Consider the following 19989-nt stretch of genomic DNA (forward strand, 5'->3'; position numbering starts at 1 on the left):
TTTAAATCTATATTGAGTGAAATTGAGTAAAATAATTACATTTGAATATAAAAATATGAGCAATTATATATGTACATATATTCATATGCCATACAATGTCATAGGATGAATGTACCTTTTCGTTAAATCTATTTTACTGAGATTCTGCTTTGTTGGTCATCATTTATTTAATGAACCGGTTTAATTGTAAAAAAAAAACACAATTTTAAATAGAATAGTTGATTGGTATTTTACATTTATGACACATAAAAATATAAAAATAAAATTACTTTCCTTGGAACTATTTTCTTATGCTGAAATGCATATAAACCAGCCTGTCAAATTTAGTCTAAAGTACAAATAACTGGGTACTAACTTTTCTATTGAACTGTATCAAAGCATCGTCACACTTTCAATTGTATTGTTGTGAATATCAACAGACAGACAGACAGACAGACAGATAGACAGACAGACAGATAGACAGACAGATAGACAGACAGATAGACAGACAGACAGACAGACAGACAGACAGACAGACAGACAGACAGACAGACAGACAGATAGACAGACAGATAGATAGACAGATAGATAGACAGATAGACAGATAGACAGATAGATAGACAGATAGATAGATAGATAGACAGATAGATAGATAGATAGACAGATAGATAGATAGATAGATAGATAGATAGATAGATAGATAGATAGATAGATAGATAGATAGATAGATAGATAGATAGATAGATAGATAGATAGATAGATTCCACTTATAATATAGATTTTGGATTACTATTATTTGATAATGGAGATATATGTATTTTTTTAACGCCTTTATTAATGAGAGTGTTGAACGTTAAGAGTAACGTTAAGCTGTTACAAATGCAGCACGTCTACGGGTGTTATCTAATGTAACCAGCAGGAGTCTCTTTATCTCAGGCTGACTGCTGCAGAAGTTTGGCTTGATGAAAGTTCCGAGCGCGGAAGTGAAGAGAAACTTTCGCGTGAATCTCTGCAAGAGAGCGACACTTTCCGCGTCTGAGTGTGGATAAGGATGACAATGATGACACGCATCAACCAGTCTGTTTGAGGAAATACCGAGTTGCACTGTTCTGTGGGGCTTTATTTCAGGTCTGATTATGGGGTTGCCTACTTTAGAGTTCAGTGACTCTTTTGTGGACAGTCCGGATTTTAGAGATAGACTTAAATGTCACGAGATCGAGCTGGACCGAACGAACTCGTTCATCAAAGAGCTGATTAAAGATGGACACCAGCTGGTCTGCGCGCTCAAGAGTGAGTAGCTACACAACACCTCGCTATAATAACACCCGCATCTCTACTATCACCGCTAATGTTGGCTGTAACTCAATACATAGAGTGCTGTCTACTTAGAAAGCATGTGTTCACTGTAGGCGTGTTTTAAAGCGCGCGTGGGACGCTCAACAGTGGTGTCTATGTAGGCGTCATACTAGGTTTTGAGACAGTGATTAATTCGAAATATCACAGTTTGTTTATTCTCCCCTGTAACACACATATTAATAATAATAAAAATAATAAAAACGTTGCCCACTTTTATTAAAAACAAAACAAAATATCACTCAAAAGTTCCAACTCTCATTTATATATTCTCTATATAATCGAATATGTGACGAATACATTTTTTTTTAAATCTTGAAATAAAAATACATTGATTTTTTTTTAATTCAACATTTTTTTATTCAAGAAAAAGTGTGGGGTTTTTTCACTGTTATTTACAGTGCAACCTTGTTACCCAGTCGAGCATTCTGTAGAACATTTAATCTATTCTTACATGTTTAATCACTGTTTATTGCTTTGAGTTTAATTTAAATTGAAAAAGCACATGCATATGGACAAAATAGATTCTAGCCTTAGTTTGCAGACATATTAACAAATGTTGTTTCGTTATAAATATGCTTGTCTGATCAGAAAAATGTATGTAAATTCAAAAAGGCCTAGTTCAAAAAGGCCTAGACCTACATTTTGATGTCACATGTGGTAAGGTAGCCTAATTATAAAATTACAGAAGTATATAGATTTTTTTATATTAATTTTTTTTTCAGGTCAGGGAAGAGAGACAGAAAAGGAGAACAAACATTTTGAAATGTTAAGTGTCAACATTTCTATTTCAGTTCATGTTCTCCCTCAGAGTTTATCTGAAGTTCTAAATGGCGAATAGTTTACTGATCAAGGCCACAGATACTCTGAGACTGTTGTGATTCTCAGCGTAGTCCGTCACTAGAGGCTTTTGGTTTATTAGCTACTTACACTGATGAGTGCTTTTCTTGAAAAAGAATCATGGTGAATTCAATTTTGTACTTTAGATAGAGAACTCCTACTTTAGCCATAAGTCATTTTTTTTTATTTAAACATGTCTTTATGATGATTTGTTTATTACAAACATGCTGATTTTTTCTTTTATAATACATTAATTGATTGACTGAAGTCATGTGGATTACTTGTGGGTTATTGTGATGTTACAGTACTTGTGGATTATTATCAAACCTCTCTCATATACAGTAGTTTCATTATGGTGTCACAGATAGCTGGGACTGATGTCAAGATTTTTAGTGAATAATATCTTAAACTTCAGTCTGTTCATCACACAAAGCTATCAACTGGCTTCAGAGGACCTGAAATACCGCACACAACAAATATTAACTTCTTTTGCATCCTTTTTGAAGCTTGAAAGCCTCCAGCTGAGGGTATAAGCAGTATTTAAAATCTCTCCTTTTGTGTTCCATGGGAAAAACGAGATATGGAACAGCATGAGGGTGAATAAATGATGACATAATTTTTACTTTCAGGTGAACTATTCCTTTCGAGTTAATTGCCTATCACAGTTACTGTCTGTGACACTCATAAACTCTTATGTCCATTAGATCACTTCAAATGACACACAAAGACACAGACTTGCAGTTTAATACAAAAACATAAAAATATTGTACAAAGGAATAATTGTCCTAAAAGCTCTGTAGGTCTACAATCACTCTCTGTACTGTACATTTGTTGCTTTAACCTTGCTTTCTACCCGGCAGGTAACTTTAAAAACTGCCATTTATTTTTATCATTTAAAGTGCTTCTCTCAAGGTAAATGAACCCAAATGAATAATACTGTCTTTCACACTGATGTGTCAACAGGCGGCAGTGCAATTTTGTTCACTTCATTCAATGCTTCAGCGGGGTGCATGTTTTTAGAAAGGTCACATAATCCTGCAGTTAACGGCGGCACATAGTGACTGCTAGAATCTCGGGTGGTAATTTTCTGTAGCTTTTTCGTAATCTAATATAATACATTCATTGTGCTTTTTTACTATACCACAAAACAAGGATCTTTCATTGTTGCAGTTTTTTTATCAATAAAATAAACCAAGAAAATTACTGTGTAAGTGAAAATATGCAGTTGTTACCTTCTGACATTTAAAAATGTCTTCCGTTTGCATACAGCCTGGTCTCATTGTATGTAAGTAGGTATTTGTACGTAAATACATTTACAGGTAGAAAATATACATATATAGAGGTTTATAGACATATTTTAGATCCCTTAATGATTAATGTTAATGATTCCTGAACCTAAGGACAGCCATTTTTCAACAATATACAAAATGAAACAGGCAGAATATATACATTCCGTGTGTATGCCATTTCATTTTTTATATTATTGAAGAATGGTTATAAAGAAAAACACAGACAAGTTTAATCACAGTAATTTATTTCCAAAAATGTATAAAAAAAAAAAAAAAAAAAAAAAAAAGAGTAGTCCAAATGACATAAAACCACTGTCACTGGCAGCAGATTTCATCGTTACGGTCTCTGTGGTAGGAAAAGACAGCTGTATGAAGATTTGAATTTGGTTCTGTTCCTCTCACAACGCAATCAAGTTTATATTACAGTGCAAGTTACGTTTATGATGATCATGTTATTATGCATTTGTGGTGTACTTTAATATGTTGTGAAAAATATCTCTAATCATTTTTATGGTCTTTTTTTATTAGCAGCATGTTCAGAAATCTTAAATAGTTAATAAGTAGTAGAAAAATGAAATTTGATTCATTTAGAAGTTTCAAAGTGGTCTTGTTTAAGATTATGTAATCTGGCACCAGAAGCCACAATGAACAGATAGAAATGTTGTAGTTTCTTGTTATATTGTTTAAAATAAATTTATAATTGTTACAATAAAGTACATTTGTAATAAATGCAATCAAAAGCTAAAGCTTGTTGATTATAAATACAATAGAATCAACTGAATAATTCTATGAATTAGAATGTCCCTATTATGGATTTTTGAAAATTACCTTTCATCACAGCTCTAAGTAAATGAAAAAATCCTGCAAAACTGAAAGTGCACCGTGTATAGAGTTACTGTTTCTCAAAAGAAAGAGTCGACTCTGAATCATTGAAACTAGTCATTTTTAAAACAAATCTAAAACCATTTCATGTTGACGTCAACATGAAACATTAGCGTATTGCCCTCCCACTTGTTGGTCTTTTCGTTGGTCTGCATGAAAATGCTAATTCATTCTTTGCCACTAGGTGCCGCTTTTGGAGCAGTAAAAATAGTGGTTTCCCCGGTAACGCTGTACACAAAGCAGCACTGCTCACAAACCTGCTTTATCAGGCATTACAGGCAGGGCCGTCGCTAGTGGGGTCAAAGGTGGTGACGATTATAGGGGCCCACGGCCGAGGTGGGGCCCCGGCGATCTCAACCGACTGCCTGTCTAAAAAGACGCTCAGGACAGTTGATAGAATGCTGGTGCAGGTCTTCATGAAAGCGTATCATTTACACACGTTATTAAGCCTTGCCATTGGCCAATTTAACCATTCAAAAGAGTTTAAAGCATTCAAACACAAGACGCTGAAAAGCTGAACAGAGAAGCTGGTTACTCGCGCGCTGTGCTCGGTGCGCACGCGGAGAGAGAGCCGCATATCACGGACAGCAACCCTGAACCGAGCTTTCCTTTGTGAAGTTCAAGTTCCTCCTGCACCTGAACGAGCAAATCGCAGTTTAAACAAACAGAAAAGGATGTGTAAGAGTGTTCACCAGTGTTCTGGTGTTCAGAGAGGCGTCTCAAAACACTTGAACACCAAAGTGGTCTCTTTTTGCTCTTGTACTGACAAATACATAAAATGTGAAAATACCCATCTTGGATAGTATGTCCGAAAAAAATGTCGGTTATGTTTTAATTGTTTCATTGTCTCTTAAAGTGACCGCACCTAATTTAGCTACTAGCCATTGTAATGTTAATCCAATGAAGGAAAAAATAAAAAAAATTAATGAAAGCAATTGTTTTTTTTTGTTTTTTTCACTAGTATGTGCAGGACACTATTAATTAATGTAAGTAAGTGAGTATAGCAAAATAAGCATTGGGCAGCTGTGGCATAATGGTTAGAGAGTTGGACTTGTATTCCAAAGGTTGCAGGTTCGAGTCTTGGGGCTGAGGAGTTGTAGGTGGGAGGGAATGAATGAACGGTGCTTTCTTCCACCCTCAATACCCTTGAGCAAGGCACTAAACCCCAGTTGCTCCCTGGGCACTGGATATATAGCTGCCCTGTGTGTCTGTCTGCGTCTCTGTCTGTCGAAGTGGGCTGCTTGCTCTTGGTGTTGGAGGTGTGTGTGGCACCAATTCTGAGTATGGGTTACCATACTTGGCAAATGTCACGACAAAGCTAACCGTGACATACCCCAAAAAAATGGACCCATATACAATCCCAACTTCAGCACACACCACAATTCCAAGTAAAGTTACAAAGTAAATGACACAAACCCCAAAATCATATTAGATAAAAATAAAACAAAACTCAGACCAACACCAAGAAATCTCATGCAAATGGTTGGTGTGATTTAAAGCATCAATATAGTACACAGAGTACAAGAGTTGGCTGGCAACACGAGGCTGGGAAGTGAGGTTAAAAAAAAAGAAAAAAAAGGGGGAAACACCCCACTAGCCAGTACGATTCACAAAATCTATACACATAGCGCTGGAGGCATACAGCGCACACCTATCGGTACTGGCTAGATGGGGAAATCAAAACAAACTCAAGAAGAACAGCTATCAACTAAACCTAATACAAAATCAAAAACATAATTAACAATACAAATTAATACACAAATAACCACAAAACGCATTTCTTTAATCTTGTTAGAAAATAAAACCAAGACACTTACAAACACTAAAAAAAACCTCAAATTACCTGCAACACCACCACTAATCCTGGACTAACTTCCAAGAGGGAAACGGGCGTGACCAGCGGCCTACAAATCCACACTATTTGGCGTCTGCATTAAAACAATTCCCGAATTAAATAAAAGTCTTCATAAAAATGAAACGAGTTTTGTACAAAAACAATCAATATTTGCTTGGCCTACCTTCTCAACCAGACCACATCTGTACACCACCACACCAGGGAAGGCTACCAAACAGCACTGTTCCACACAACAGATTGGACTTCCTCTCTAGGCCTCCCTAGAGGTGCCTGCTTAAAAACCCTCTACCTACCTGGCCACGCCATCTACTAATTGCCACATCACCGGCTACACTTGGTAATTGGTCAACAAAGTATTGACAGTTGTCTGAAGTTTTGTTTGATTGTAATCCATTACATATCTTTCTATCAAATTTATCTGATATTATCAAGATGAATTCGTTCAGTTTAACTCTGAGTTCTTGTAATATTTTATTACCATTTTCTAAACTATAGCAAATAAACTGACAATGTGAGAAATGTTGAATAAATTTTGGTTTGACTGTATATTTAATTTTTACAGTGCTATTTTACATTTAATTATTCAGTTTCTGTACCTGGACACTTACAAACTTGAAAAAACTTAAACACTGTGTAAATAGCACAAACAAATAAACAGAACGAACATACAAATTAAACACTCTCAGACAGGGCCCACTGGTACAAACTGCGCCGGGGCCGCGCTAACCCCTGCTACGGCCCTGATTGGGCCTAAAAAAAAAAAAAAGTTTGGTTCCGGTTGGTTGTCAGTTGAGGTCATTGGTCGGTAGGGAATTTTTTTTTTTTTTTTTTTTTCTTTTTTTTTTTTTTTTCTCCAGTGGCAGTTTTACACACACACACGCGCGCGCTGATTTGAAATGTGTGTACCGGTACTTTTACGACAGTGATTCTGTATTCCCGTTTAAAGTCTGTTGTTGCCATAGACACGCAAAACGCACACACACACACAAAAAGCCTTCGCGGGAGTTTGACAGTCGATCTCATAGTAGATTAACATGGAGGATTTGAACTTGAAAAACGGAGTGTACAGACATCTTTTTGTAGTCAAACAACATTCTTTATGATGTACATTTATGTGGTTTATTTGATTTTGATGCTATAAATTAACTAGAAGCAAGAGACGATCAGTTAGTTTTAACTGATGATCTAACTTACAGCGATCTGTTCGACACATTCAAGAGCCACAAAACGGTATTTATTGTTTACATTTCTTTAAAAAATGACCACATTTGAAAGGTGAAATAACCAAATGAGACTTTGTTTCATATTAAAAGTAAGCTGGTAATGTTAATGTCCTGTCTGTCAGCATGTTGTCACAAAAAAGGAGGGGGGTTTGGAAAAAGGTTTGGGGTTTTTGGGAGTCATTAAGCAAGTAAGGTAAAAATAAATGCATATTAAAAGACATTCAAAGTGTCTTTTTAGACCTTGCATGCATGCTGTCCTGTTACTGGGGACTCCCAAAACCAAAATATAATCCTTTCATACCCCATAATAGAGTTCCTTTAAATATTCATAGATTAAATAAGAATTCATAAAACTTTATCCTAAAGTTGTGTATGTAAATGATTCATGTTTCACTACATTAGAATTGTTTGTTTTTGTGTCTACACTAATAATTAATTTGTGAACCAGTTTTACAGTTCAAATCAAATTTTTCATATTTGGAGCTAGTTATCATACACCATCATTGTAGTTGACGTAATTGAAGCCAGTCTTGCTGCACTACAAAGATGCTCACTCAGCAATGGAAGTTTGAAACGAGCCATGGATCTTCTGCAAACATGATTAGTCCCATCTAATTCTGCAGCAGAGAGTCTGTCAAGGTAATTAAGGGGAGCTCGAGCTGAAGAGACTACTTACCGCCCTAATGGGTTAGAGGTGCTTCCTGATCAAAAGGCTCTTTGCCTTATGAAGGTGATTAGTGATCTTCAGCTCTGAATAAGAAGGATGTGAGGGTCGGATTTCTGTTTAAATTAACATAATGATGTCCTTGTAATTGCTATACAATTGATCCTCATCTCTGAGGGAAATATTTAGGAAGAAGTATTGTATATTAGAGCCCAAATGCATAAGGACTGAACAGACTAGTGATTTTTGTTTGAATTTCTATATTCTGACTGCTTCTTGTATGTGCAGTGGTTGCATGATCTGTTGGCTAGCATAGGTTAAAATCTTTGAAACAGTATGTTGAAACAGTATTTATAGTTCCTGACTTTTAATAAAACAGGCTGTGTGACTTTGAGGAATAATGCACGGATAATCTAGCTCAAAAGGTGCATTGCAATGCAGGTTCAAGGGACTTCATTTAAATGAAGACCACCTCTTTTGCTATTGCTCAAGTGTAATGATTATCTCTCTGTGCGCCAAGGTTTCTGACCCCCGTGGTAAAGGAATGTGAATGTCTAGGTTAGTTGAGATCTATTTTTAGTGTCGGTGAGTTTGTCGATTACCAAAAAAAGAGTTTACTTGTCTCAGAAAAATTGCTTTCAGTAATGCATGTATAATGGGGATTACAGGTCACGGCATTCTAAAGCGTTTATATAACTCGAAAAATCTATAAATCCTGCACACTACTCAAGCTTGCAGCATTGATTTGCGACATATTTTTAGCAACATTTTGGTCAATAAACCTTCCTCAGGTTTACAACTCATGCAAAAGTATCAGCAAAATTAAAATGACTCATTAACAGTAATAACAGCTGTTAATAACAACAAAAGTCACACCTATAATTATGCCAATTTGATATAATTTTTTTTACTATATTTAGGTAGCAAATGACAATTGATAAAATTATTGACTATTTGGAGACAAAGGTCTTTGTTAATGTTTTTCAGTTTTGTACAAGGTAATTTAAGCAACAGTTTTTCAATAATGGAAGAATATATAAAAGTATGGTAATTGAGGTAAAAGCACCTCTGCTGTTGGTGCTGAAGGCACAATAATTAAAGGAGTAATATGATCTTGCTAAAAATAACATTATTTAGTGTATTTGGTTAAATGCAATGGGTTTATGCGGTTTAAGGTTCCAAAAATACATTATTATCTGCATACTGTTCATTATTGCTTCTCCTCTATCCCCCGCCTTTCTGAAACGAGTACATTTTTACAAAACTCATCACTCTGAATAGCGAGGTGTGCTCGGATTGGCTTGGACTTTCACACTGAAAACACAGCGTCTCCACAACATGGAGGCGGCAGCAACAGCAAGAATAAAAGTAACGCCTTCTTTCTTTGTGTAAAAAATATTTGGACGGTGTTATGCAAATCTTCCCACACTGTGACGTAGACATGTGTGGGCGAGTTAGAACGAGCCGTTTCAGGGGGGCGTGGTTGACTCGTATCTATTATAAAGAATATCTCTTTTGATTTGAGACTTTAGTCTTTGCAACTTAACAGATCTTCTTTATGCACCAAGAGCTTGTTACACTCCAAAGAGAAAGGACAATTTTAAATCACATCATATGACCCCTTTGATATGATGATAAAGAGCTGGCTCACTTTTCCGTTTGTTGACATTACATGGTAAAATTCAGATGGTAAATATCATATTAAGTTGGGTGTCCACCTTAGAGATAATCACTGTTTATAATGAAACCATCACGTTTAAAAATATATTATTAATCATATCATATAATTAAACATAATATTTATTGTTACTACTGTACAGCTATATTAAATTATTCTAGGATCCCCTTCAGTGCTTTCATACTTATTTTATCTCTATCTATCTCTAAGTTTTGTCTCTATATTTTTAAAATTAAATTATTTTAATGAGAGTATATTTACTGAGCAAAAATTTATTTTTTTATGTATCAGAATAAACAGAAAATAGCACACTTTGCTAAAGTGAACGATTTTTAACTTATTAAAAACATATTACTTTAGCTAAAGTATGAAATGGCATTTTCACTTTCACACAAGATAAAAATGTAAATAATTAGTACTGTCATTATTTAAAATGCACGTTAAAATCATTGAACATTTCTTTGTCCTACATGGACCTGTTGTTATAAAAGCTGACGTGTCTATTTATTTATTTATTTTGAGCCAAATCTCAAAATAGTCCTATTTTGTAACTGTCTCAAGCATGGTTCTATAAATTGCAACTTTTATAAAAACTTTTAAAAAGAAAAGCATAAAAATGTAAATACAGTACATCAGGCATAACTTTAGACGTGTCTATTTTAGTAAATGGCATTTTTTTTTTATTCATCCATATATTTGATAAACATGAAAACCATGTCCGCTGGTGTGACAACTTATTGTGATTTTAAGTCGGCCAATTCCACAGAAAGCTTTAATTAGTTGAAGGACCCCATTCAAGATCATTCAACATTACTGAAGCCAAATGTGAAGCGCATGACATGTGGGCTTTTTTCTCAGAATTTTTCAAATATTTAACTTTTTTGGAACCGCTATAAAAGTGTAATTTTTTTGTCATTTGGTGCGACACCCCTAAATTATATTTGTTTGCAAATTTGTATTGATAGCTGCTAGTGACAGGTTAGCTAGGAATAGCTAGGTCATAAACCGACACAAAAGGCTGAAACATCCTTTGGTGTACACCTGTACTGTCACACCGGAGGACAAAGATGTCACACAAGAGGACAAGGTCTTTTTAAGAATCATTTTAAATAGTTAAAAAAAGATTAGTTTAACTACTTTGTATTATTTTTTGATCATTTTCAGTGTTCTTTAATACAATAATTACATTAAACTTTGTTCTGATGTTTCTGCAGAAAACTTGTCCTGTTATTAAGTTTCATGAAAATAAGTATAAAATGTGATACTTTGTTTTTGAGATAGAAAGAATTGAGGGAGACAAATGAGTGGGAGAAAGAGAACATGGAAAATTTAGAGAGAAAATTAACAGGAATCCAGAACGTAAATAGAATCAAAATGATGCATTAAAAAGAGCAACTATGTACTATATAGCCTAATATAAAAAATTATATATATATTATATGAACTCATCGATAAAATCCCAGATTATTTTACAGATATTTTTAATCAATATCACACACCCCTAATTTATGTTATTTAATTGATATAACAATTTATTGATAATAATTGTTTAGATTAATATAATAATTAATACCTTTCACTCATCAATTTTCTTACAATGGTTTAAAGGCTGATATGTAAAGTTTATCATTTTATAAAACTTTGTTTTTGTGAAAACTTGTAAACTGTAGATTATGCTTTTTACAGTAATGTTACAGTTTAACATTAACATCAACATTTGAGCTTAAAAATCCTTCAGAAACCTTGTTATCTGCTTGTCATGGCCATTAATCACCATCAAAGGGTACTTCAAGTTTAGCTAACAAAAAAAATTTAAGAATGGTTGTATTACATAAATAAGAATTAAAATGAATTTGTGCATTTCACTGCAATGTGTTTGAAAGACAAAAGCCTTCCAAAGACACAGTAATTGATGCTTAAATGACCTTTCATTAAAGGAGCATTGCGTAGGTTCTGAAATTTCTAACCGTTGCTGACACCAGTGGCCGTTAGAGGAACTGCAGCCAGTCTCATGCTTGTTCTCAGTGTGCACGCTATTTTATTTATTTTTTTTACTTATGAGGAGTGTCCGTGGGTGTCTGAATTGTGCTGGAGGCTGGTCGCTTCTTTCCATCCGCAGAGTCCATTTGAAAACACTATTGCCGCTGCTTACTATAATGGCTGGCGTGCCGTACGGTTGCAAGCCCAAGTAGACGAGAACGCGCATGACGTCACATTTTGTGAATTTTCGCGCCAATACGGGCCCGACTCCTCCACACACAATTGAGCCTACAGGCTGATAGAGGCAACCGTGGTGGACAGTCGAGGTGTCATTCTTTTTTTTACATCATGGTTGGCTCATACATGTACAAATGAAAACTCTATCTTAAAGATTTTTTTTAAGTAAAGATCTCCACATAGCTCCTTTAATGTGTTCATCAGCAGTTGATGCAATGTTGAAAAACTTCTTAAACCTGAACTGATTTCTGAACTGAACTGAAGTCCAGTGCTCTGAAACTGTGTAGCCACCTGACTACTGACTGTGATTTTAGAACAGAACATTTTTAAAAGATGAAAGAAAAAAGGGAGTTAGGGAAAAATCATTTATTGCTATTGTCTGAATAATATGCAATCATGTAATCAGTAAAAAAGTAGGTGTAGTCTGATCACAAGTATTTTAAAATGTAATTTAATCTAATTACAAGTACTTCATTTTTGGAATCTCATTATGTACTCCAAATTAGTAAAAATACGCACACAAATATTATCGAAGCTTCATAAAATTAAGGTTTAACCACTGATGTCAGATGGACTATTTTAGTCAGATGAACATGGTAGTTGTGTTGCTGTCTATGCAGGGTCAGAAACCTCTCGGATTTTATCAAAAATATCTGTATTTATGTTCTGAAGATGACCGAAGGTCTCATGGGGTTGGAACGACATGAGGATGAGTAATTAATGACAGAATTTTCCTTTTTGAAAATGAAAACAGCGCCACCCACCCCCACTTCCCCGCTCTCGTAAAGCACAAGTCGCCAGTGCACTAAACTTGAAAGCATTTATTTTCCTCTATCCCTGCACTAGTAAGGTCTCTGTTTGAATTTCACTACTCTTCTGGGAGTGGTGTGTGTTTATGCGAGTAAGTGCAATGCCCCAGGGGCTTTGCCACAGGAAATGCGCTGTAAACAATGTTGGGTAGGCTTGTCCTTTCCTCCCACACTGATAACTTTCCTCACTGACAGTACTGCAAGTGTGTGTCTGTGTTAGTTTGTATCAGTAGGATCCAGGATGCTGAGAGGCTAATTAATCTGAACAAAGATTGAATTGTGGGGAGTTATTTACACAGTGAAAGGTTCTAATTCTTCAAGGCTCTAAGAAACAAGTTACACAGAGTCCACTGTTAGAAAATGTTAGGCTAGCCATTCCATCTATAAAAAATGTCAGTTTGAATACGGTTCTGACCTTTACAGATTCACTCCCAAGAGCTGTTGCCCGATATGACCTGGTGTCTTGGATGAGAGAGACACTCTTTATTGACTAACACATCATCTCAAGTGATGCTAAATGAACACACCTAGATGGCATGTTAACAGATTATCTAAATGTTGTATTTGTTATGCCCATTACAGATACTGTAATACAGTATATCTTACATGCTTTATACTTTATATGAGTTTTGGCCATTCATGGGTTTCAAAGTCTAAATATTTGAAAACAGTACTACTATCGTCTACTGTAAACTACCAAAACACGAGTATGTCATACGCATGCATATTAAATACTCTGTCTATATGATTGCGTTTTGTGCATGGGCGCATAGTGTTTCTTTACAAAGTGGCATTGGCGTAATACAGCATTTTTAGGATTTTTCGCGAATCTGTGTGAATGGGGATCATTTTGACAAAGTTGTCGTCTGTGCGCAAAACTGGTTTTAATACAATTGTTGTCATTTAAATGTATGATAAAACTAAAATTATTAAAAACTGAAATAAGATCTAAAATTTAACTTTATTTTATTTCAGCTAGTTGTCAAGGCAACAGTTCTCTTTTTTATTTGAAGTACTAAAATAACTAAAACTTTCAATTTTTAACACTAAGAAATGTTGCTTGAGCAGAACATCTTGAATGATTTTTAAATCACGTGACACCAAAGAATCTAATAATGATGCTGAAAAGTCAGCTTTGCATCACAGAAATAAATTAAATTGTTAATGTATTTAAATAGAAAACAGTTATTTTAAGTTGCAAAATTATTTCACATTATTAATGTTTTTACAGTATTTTTGATTAAATCAATGCAACCTTGTTGAGCATAAGATCATTTTTCTTTTAAAAAACAGAACAAAATTATTTTTACTTTTAATTATTCAACACTTTAAACTGCAAGTGTATATTGGCCTATATATAAAAAATAAAGACAAAAATAAACAACAATAAAAAGGTAATAGAAAACAAACAAACAAACAAAAAATCTAAATATTAACAAAAGTATGTCAATGGTACTAAAATAACCAACTTTTATATATGGCAAATTTTTTTCTCCTTCGGCTAGTGCGTGTAATTTCAGAAGTACATGACCTGGATGATGTCATTGTTGGTTTATGGGCACTCAGTTGTGAAAATGGCATGTGACTGCATTAGAACTGCTTGCAGTAGACCGAAAAACATATCTATTTGGACAACAATCAGTGTTCGCTATAGTATTTATATGCTGCTTGCAGAAAAAATGTTTGCAAAAAAAAGAAAGAAAAAAAAAACAGATCATTGGATTACTGGTTTGACCAACCTTGATCAAAGCTTTGTTTTACCTTTTGAGGTTTTATATATCAGGAAAAAACAAAATTAATCCTGTTTATATATATTTTTTGATGCATGTTCCTAGTCTGACTGTGCATTTTTCATCAGGGCAAAAGTTATCTTTTTATATATATATATATATATATATATATATATATATATATATATATATATATATATATATATATATATATATATATATATATATATATATATATAAAACATAATATCATTTTCAAAATGTAGTTACATGCTCTGCCTTTGAAATTACTTTCATTTTCAGATTACTGTGAATCGCTTTTATTTTTCAAGCACATTTTCAAGCACATTCTGGTAAATAATGGCCACAGGTTTTCTTGTTGAATATCCTGGTTCCTATATCACATTGGTGAAAGTAAAGTTTCAATGTGCTTAGTAAAGACATGGTGAGTTACAGAACTGAAAACTTACTCCTCAGTCTAAACAAACCATTAACTGAAACTCGGCTTACCTTCCTGAACTAGGTACAGTTAAATATCAGAATATCGTGATCATTTTTTTGCATTGTTTATTCAGGTCCTTCTAATATTTTTCATTTATACAAGCATGCATTCATACTTTATCTCACACTTAAATTAATGAAGCAGCAGGTTGTCCAAAGTGTAAAGTCTGAAACTGCTGTTTCTCAGGTCTTCACTACAATTGGCCAATTTATTGGCTTTTTAAAATAAAAGACTTTAAATAATAATAATAATAATAAAAGTTTCAAATAAAACATAAATAAAATAATCATAGCATTATTAACAAAACCACCTGTTTAATTCTAAGCATTATTGAGAGGGAAGATGGTAACAGAAAATGAAATCCTATTGTTTGTTGCAAGAAATCCTCGATTAGTATTATCAATGGAGCTTGACTAGCAGTATCACCCAATGGCCTGTCTTTCATCTTATAGTTCTATCTGTCTTACATTGTAAAACTCGTGCCAAGATCTGAAGATATACAGTACTGTATAATTGATCATTTATCCAGCTGAATTGTAACTGAACCCCATTCAGCTAATGCATTAAACAACGATCTTTAAATAATCCCTACTGATGTTAGTATTTGACATTTCCCTTTGCTCAGCAGAAAGGAGCATTTTGCACTAAACAATATGCTCTTCGCTGCTAATTAAAAGTGATGCCGTGTGATAGAATCTGAATGAGATGCATTAGTTTGTTCTGCTGTATGGCTGTTTGCCTTTGTTTATGCAATATATTTCAGGCATTGTATTGCTTTTTATGTATCTAGTGCATAAAAGCAGACACCTGGTTTTGTCATTTTGTCTTTGCTCTGGTAGAAGTTGCATGATTACCATTTGAGATGCATGTCACTTTGCTTTTGCTTTAAGAGGCTTGTTTGTACGACTTGTAAGAGTGATTCTATCAGAATCAAATCAGAATTAATGTATTCTGAGGCTGTTTAGCCATCGTGAACAGGGTTGTTTGTGGTCTGTGGTTCTTGTTTTGTCTGAAAGCTAGTATTTCTGATAATGGAGGTCTTGTATTGCCGCTGTGACCTGTTTGATTGGATATGTTTGGGTTTCTTTTTGGCTGGTTGTGTTTATTGTGTTACCTTAACCTCTCTTTAATGATGCAGCTTTCTTGTAAGTTGGCAAATGTGTCAGAACTTTGCATACATTTTTGACTCTGCATGTTGAAGAATTTTGTTAGCGTATTTGACACATAACTTCAGATTGCCAGAAATGTCTAATTAAGCTTGCACTGGAAATACTGACAGACTTTAGGTACTCGCTCACCCATGGGCACATATCACAAGTCAGAAAACCAGAACAGAACGGAGAATAAAAAAGTGAGTATGTGTTAGACTAGAGTTCAGTAGGAAATTACACCATTTTTTTTTCTTTCAGAATATACAGGCTCTACTATAGCAAATTAAAAATAGGAAACTTTCCAAGTGTGCCAAATATACAGTACAGACCAAAAGTTTTGACACACCTTCTCATTCAAAGAGTTTTCTTTATTTTCATGACTATGAAAATTGTAGAGTCACACTGAAGGCATCAAGGGCTATTTGACCAAGAAGGAGAATGATGGGGTGCTGCACCAGATGACCTGGCCTCCACAGTCACCGGACCTGAACCCAATCGAGATGGTTTAGGGGTGAGCTGGACCGCAGACAGAAGGCAAAAGGGCCAACAAGTGCTGAGCATCTCTCGGGGAACTCCTTCAAGACTGTTGGAAGACCATTTCAGGTGACTACCTCTTGAAGCTCATCAAGAGAATGCCAAGAGTGTGCAAAGCAGTAATCAAAGCAAAAGGTGGCTACTTTGAAGAACCTAGAATATGACATATTTTCAGTTGTTTCACACTGTTTTGTTATGTATATAATTCCATATATAATTCCACATGTGTTAATTCATAGTTTTGATGCCTTCAGTGTGAATCTACAATTTTCATAGTCATGAAAATAAAGAAAACTCTTTGAATGAGAAGGTGTGTCCAAACTTTTGGTCTGTACTGTGTGTATATATATATATATATATATATATATATATATATATATATTTGTAATACACAGCTATGTTAGAATAACTATTCATTGAGAGAGTCAAATAAAGCGCATGGGAGTCTAGACTGAATGATTTCAAAAGAGCATGGTTAACATTGATACAGTTTACAGAAGCGGCACAATGCGATTTAAGACTAAAAAACTAAACAGTGATTCTGTCTACATTGGATGTGGGCATGTGGAAGCAAATCTCCACAGTAAACTGATGCCTGGTTCTATTTATGATGTGCTGACACAAAGGACAACTGATCTGCAAGGTCACTTTGTGTAGACAGATACAAAGACTGTTGTGGCACGATGCGACATGAGCGACAGCGGTTGCTTCTGGTGTAGATACTAATTTATACTGTAACCAGTTTTTTGGTAATGAATAAATTGCAATCATACTTTCAACATTTCTCTTGCCTCCTGCATGTTTTAGGAGCACATATGATAACTTAAAATGCTGTCTATGTAGGCAGCTCACTAAAAAGTAGGGCTTATGTTGTCATTTAACATAAAGCTGCAAAACCTTTCTACTTTGTGGCCCATGTAAATGCAGAGGTGCAAATTTTGGACAGCACCCATTCATTGCAGAAGATCCATTGGTGAGCAAGTGATGTAATGCTAATTTTCTCCAAATCTGTTCTTATGGAGAATCAAACTCCTCCACATCTTAGATTGCCTCAGGATGAGTAAATGTTCAGGAAATTTTCATTTTTGGGTAAACTATTCTTTTTGAGTTGTGACATCCATAATTGAATGCACATTATTTTATCCAAGTCGCTTTGAAAAGTGCAAACATTTAACACAGGTTGTAAAATATATATGCTACAGATGTCAAAAGTGGTGCCAGTCTGATGCTAAAAGTGCCGTGGGCCCTTTGAGATCAGCCATTATTAAGCAATAGCGTTCCAGCAGATCTTGATGAAGCCACCTGGCCATGTAAATTCAAAGATCAAATATTTATTATGTCTCTACATGTCTTTTTTCGAGATTCAAGCACGTACAGTGTCATTTAGGTTGAGATACAGCAGGCCTGACTGGAGGATCGGTGCTCAGAGAGCTGCTGACTGGAGAAGTGCCAGGCCTGATTTCCTCCGGCTGACACATGGGCACCCCCGTTGAGAGGCTGATGAGCGATTGTCATCGTTACCTGGGGCAAGACTCATCCACTTTCGATCCCCTCTGAGTGGAATCAAAGGACAGGGATCTCCTAAGTTTCGATGAGAGAACATTCCCTTGCTTCTTGTTAAGCTGGAGGTAGACGAGGGTCTCTTTGATGGGCCGCTCTCATGGCAAATCAGTATGGTCTTCCTGTCAAGAGCATCTGATTGGGTATCAGAGGAATACAAGTTTTCTTCGAGATGCTCCGTAGTACCTTACCTGTCAGTTCTCAAAAGAACATTATAGTTTTAGCGGTTCTGTTTCAGGATTTTTACGAACCTCGAACAAAGAAAACTTTTTGAAACCATTCTGCTTCCTAGGCATCTGATAAATGCTGCAGGGCCACAACTTATGCATGCTATTCCACAGATGCCAGAAGCGCCCTTTAGCACTTTATTGCAATGTAACATATTGCTTTCATTGAAAAACATTTACCGTCAATATAATGATGCAAAGGGCATGGGAATTTTATGATCATGAAATTATTTGCTGGGATATAATTTTGTCATCATGGCATGATATTTGGAGCATGACTTTGATTATCATTACTGTATTGAGTGAGAATGGGGTTTTTTTTTTTCAATGAATGTCGGTGGAGAAGAGTCTTCAATACCCTGATTTCAGTACCTTGACTTTTGCGGGGAAACAGCTGATTATTTTATGAACTGATTGCCTACATTTGAGTGAACTATATTATAAATCCTGTTTTATAAGAGAAGTCACTGAGAATTGTGTCATTATTTTTTATGTTATCCAGATGATTGACTGTCATAAAGCTGAAAGCCTCAAAATCTGATTTAATAATAAATATATTTCAGTCATGACAACTCTCGGAAATTGTTTGTAAAACATTTTATTAAAGTAAATGGAGATGTACATAGGTTTGGTATTGGCAGACTAGATCTGATATGCTGCTACTGCAGAGCAAGTATGACTCGCTTCTACAAAAGAACATATAAAGACATGCTGCGGCAAGAAGAGAGAGAGGTAGATCCCCCAAACAGATCTAGACATGTGGTGCTGGGGAGGTGGTGGGCTAAAGAGAGGGCTCTCATAGTACGCAGTTACTATGCACAGGTTTGCAGAAGACGAGGTTATATAGAGAAAATAGTAATGAATGTGTGAAGCTGACTGGTTGGAGATGTTACAATTGAATAAACCTATCCGGATGCTAAAGGGTTTCATGGCTGAACTATTTATTTAAATTCAAGCTGTGACTTGATATTAATAAAAGATATCGTGGCCACACGTAACAACATCTTCCCACAACTTATTAATTTGCTCCCTCGTTTTAGTTAAATCATGGCCACATTCCACTATTCATACTACTTTAATACTACTTTAATAAATTGTGGTAACAAATTAGGACATGGTCACAATTTACTTAAAACGAGGGACTGAATTATTAAATCATGGCTAACAAATTAATAAAGCATAGTAATTAAATCTTAATTTGTGGTGATTTCTGTATTTTATTTTTATTTTTTTCTGTATATCTGGGGCTCTATACAAATTGGTTGCTGAGTATAAACGTTCAAACCCTGATTAGGAAAGTTAAATGCTGTTTGATTGTCATTTTATGTTGACTTCAAAGCTGCCTTTAATCCATTACTGATGTTTAAATTTGGTATCATCCAGTAGAAGTCACTGAACACACAGCATGCTTTAAGTGTTTTACAGCAGATACTCTATTCAGGTTGTTTTTTAGAGACTTGTGTGTGAAATCATATTATCACTACAAAAGGTGTGAT

At 35.0% G+C, this 19989-nt stretch overlaps 1 protein-coding gene across 7 annotated transcripts in view; it reads left to right on the forward strand.

Moving 5' to 3' along the window:
- Positions 1 to 934: 934 nt before the first annotated feature.
- Positions 935 to 19989, forward strand: part of LOC132155896 (rho GTPase-activating protein 42) — a 114504-nt gene continuing 95449 nt past the window's right edge. For 4 of the 7 annotated variants that reach the window (XM_059564657.1, XM_059564660.1, XM_059564661.1 and 1 more), the window contains exon 1: positions 936 to 1269. In XM_059564657.1, the coding sequence (XP_059420640.1) occupies positions 1116 to 1269 (154 nt within the window). In that variant the 5' untranslated portion in view covers positions 936 to 1115. Of the gene's footprint in view, positions 1270 to 19989 lie in introns of all 7 variants that reach the window. The other 3 variants (XM_059564659.1, XM_059564662.1, XM_059564658.1) reach the window with 2 other exon arrangements.

Source organism: Carassius carassius, chromosome 13 (assembly GCF_963082965.1).
Source record: "Carassius carassius chromosome 13, fCarCar2.1, whole genome shotgun sequence".
Lineage (NCBI taxonomy): Eukaryota > Metazoa > Chordata > Actinopteri > Cypriniformes > Cyprinidae > Carassius > Carassius carassius.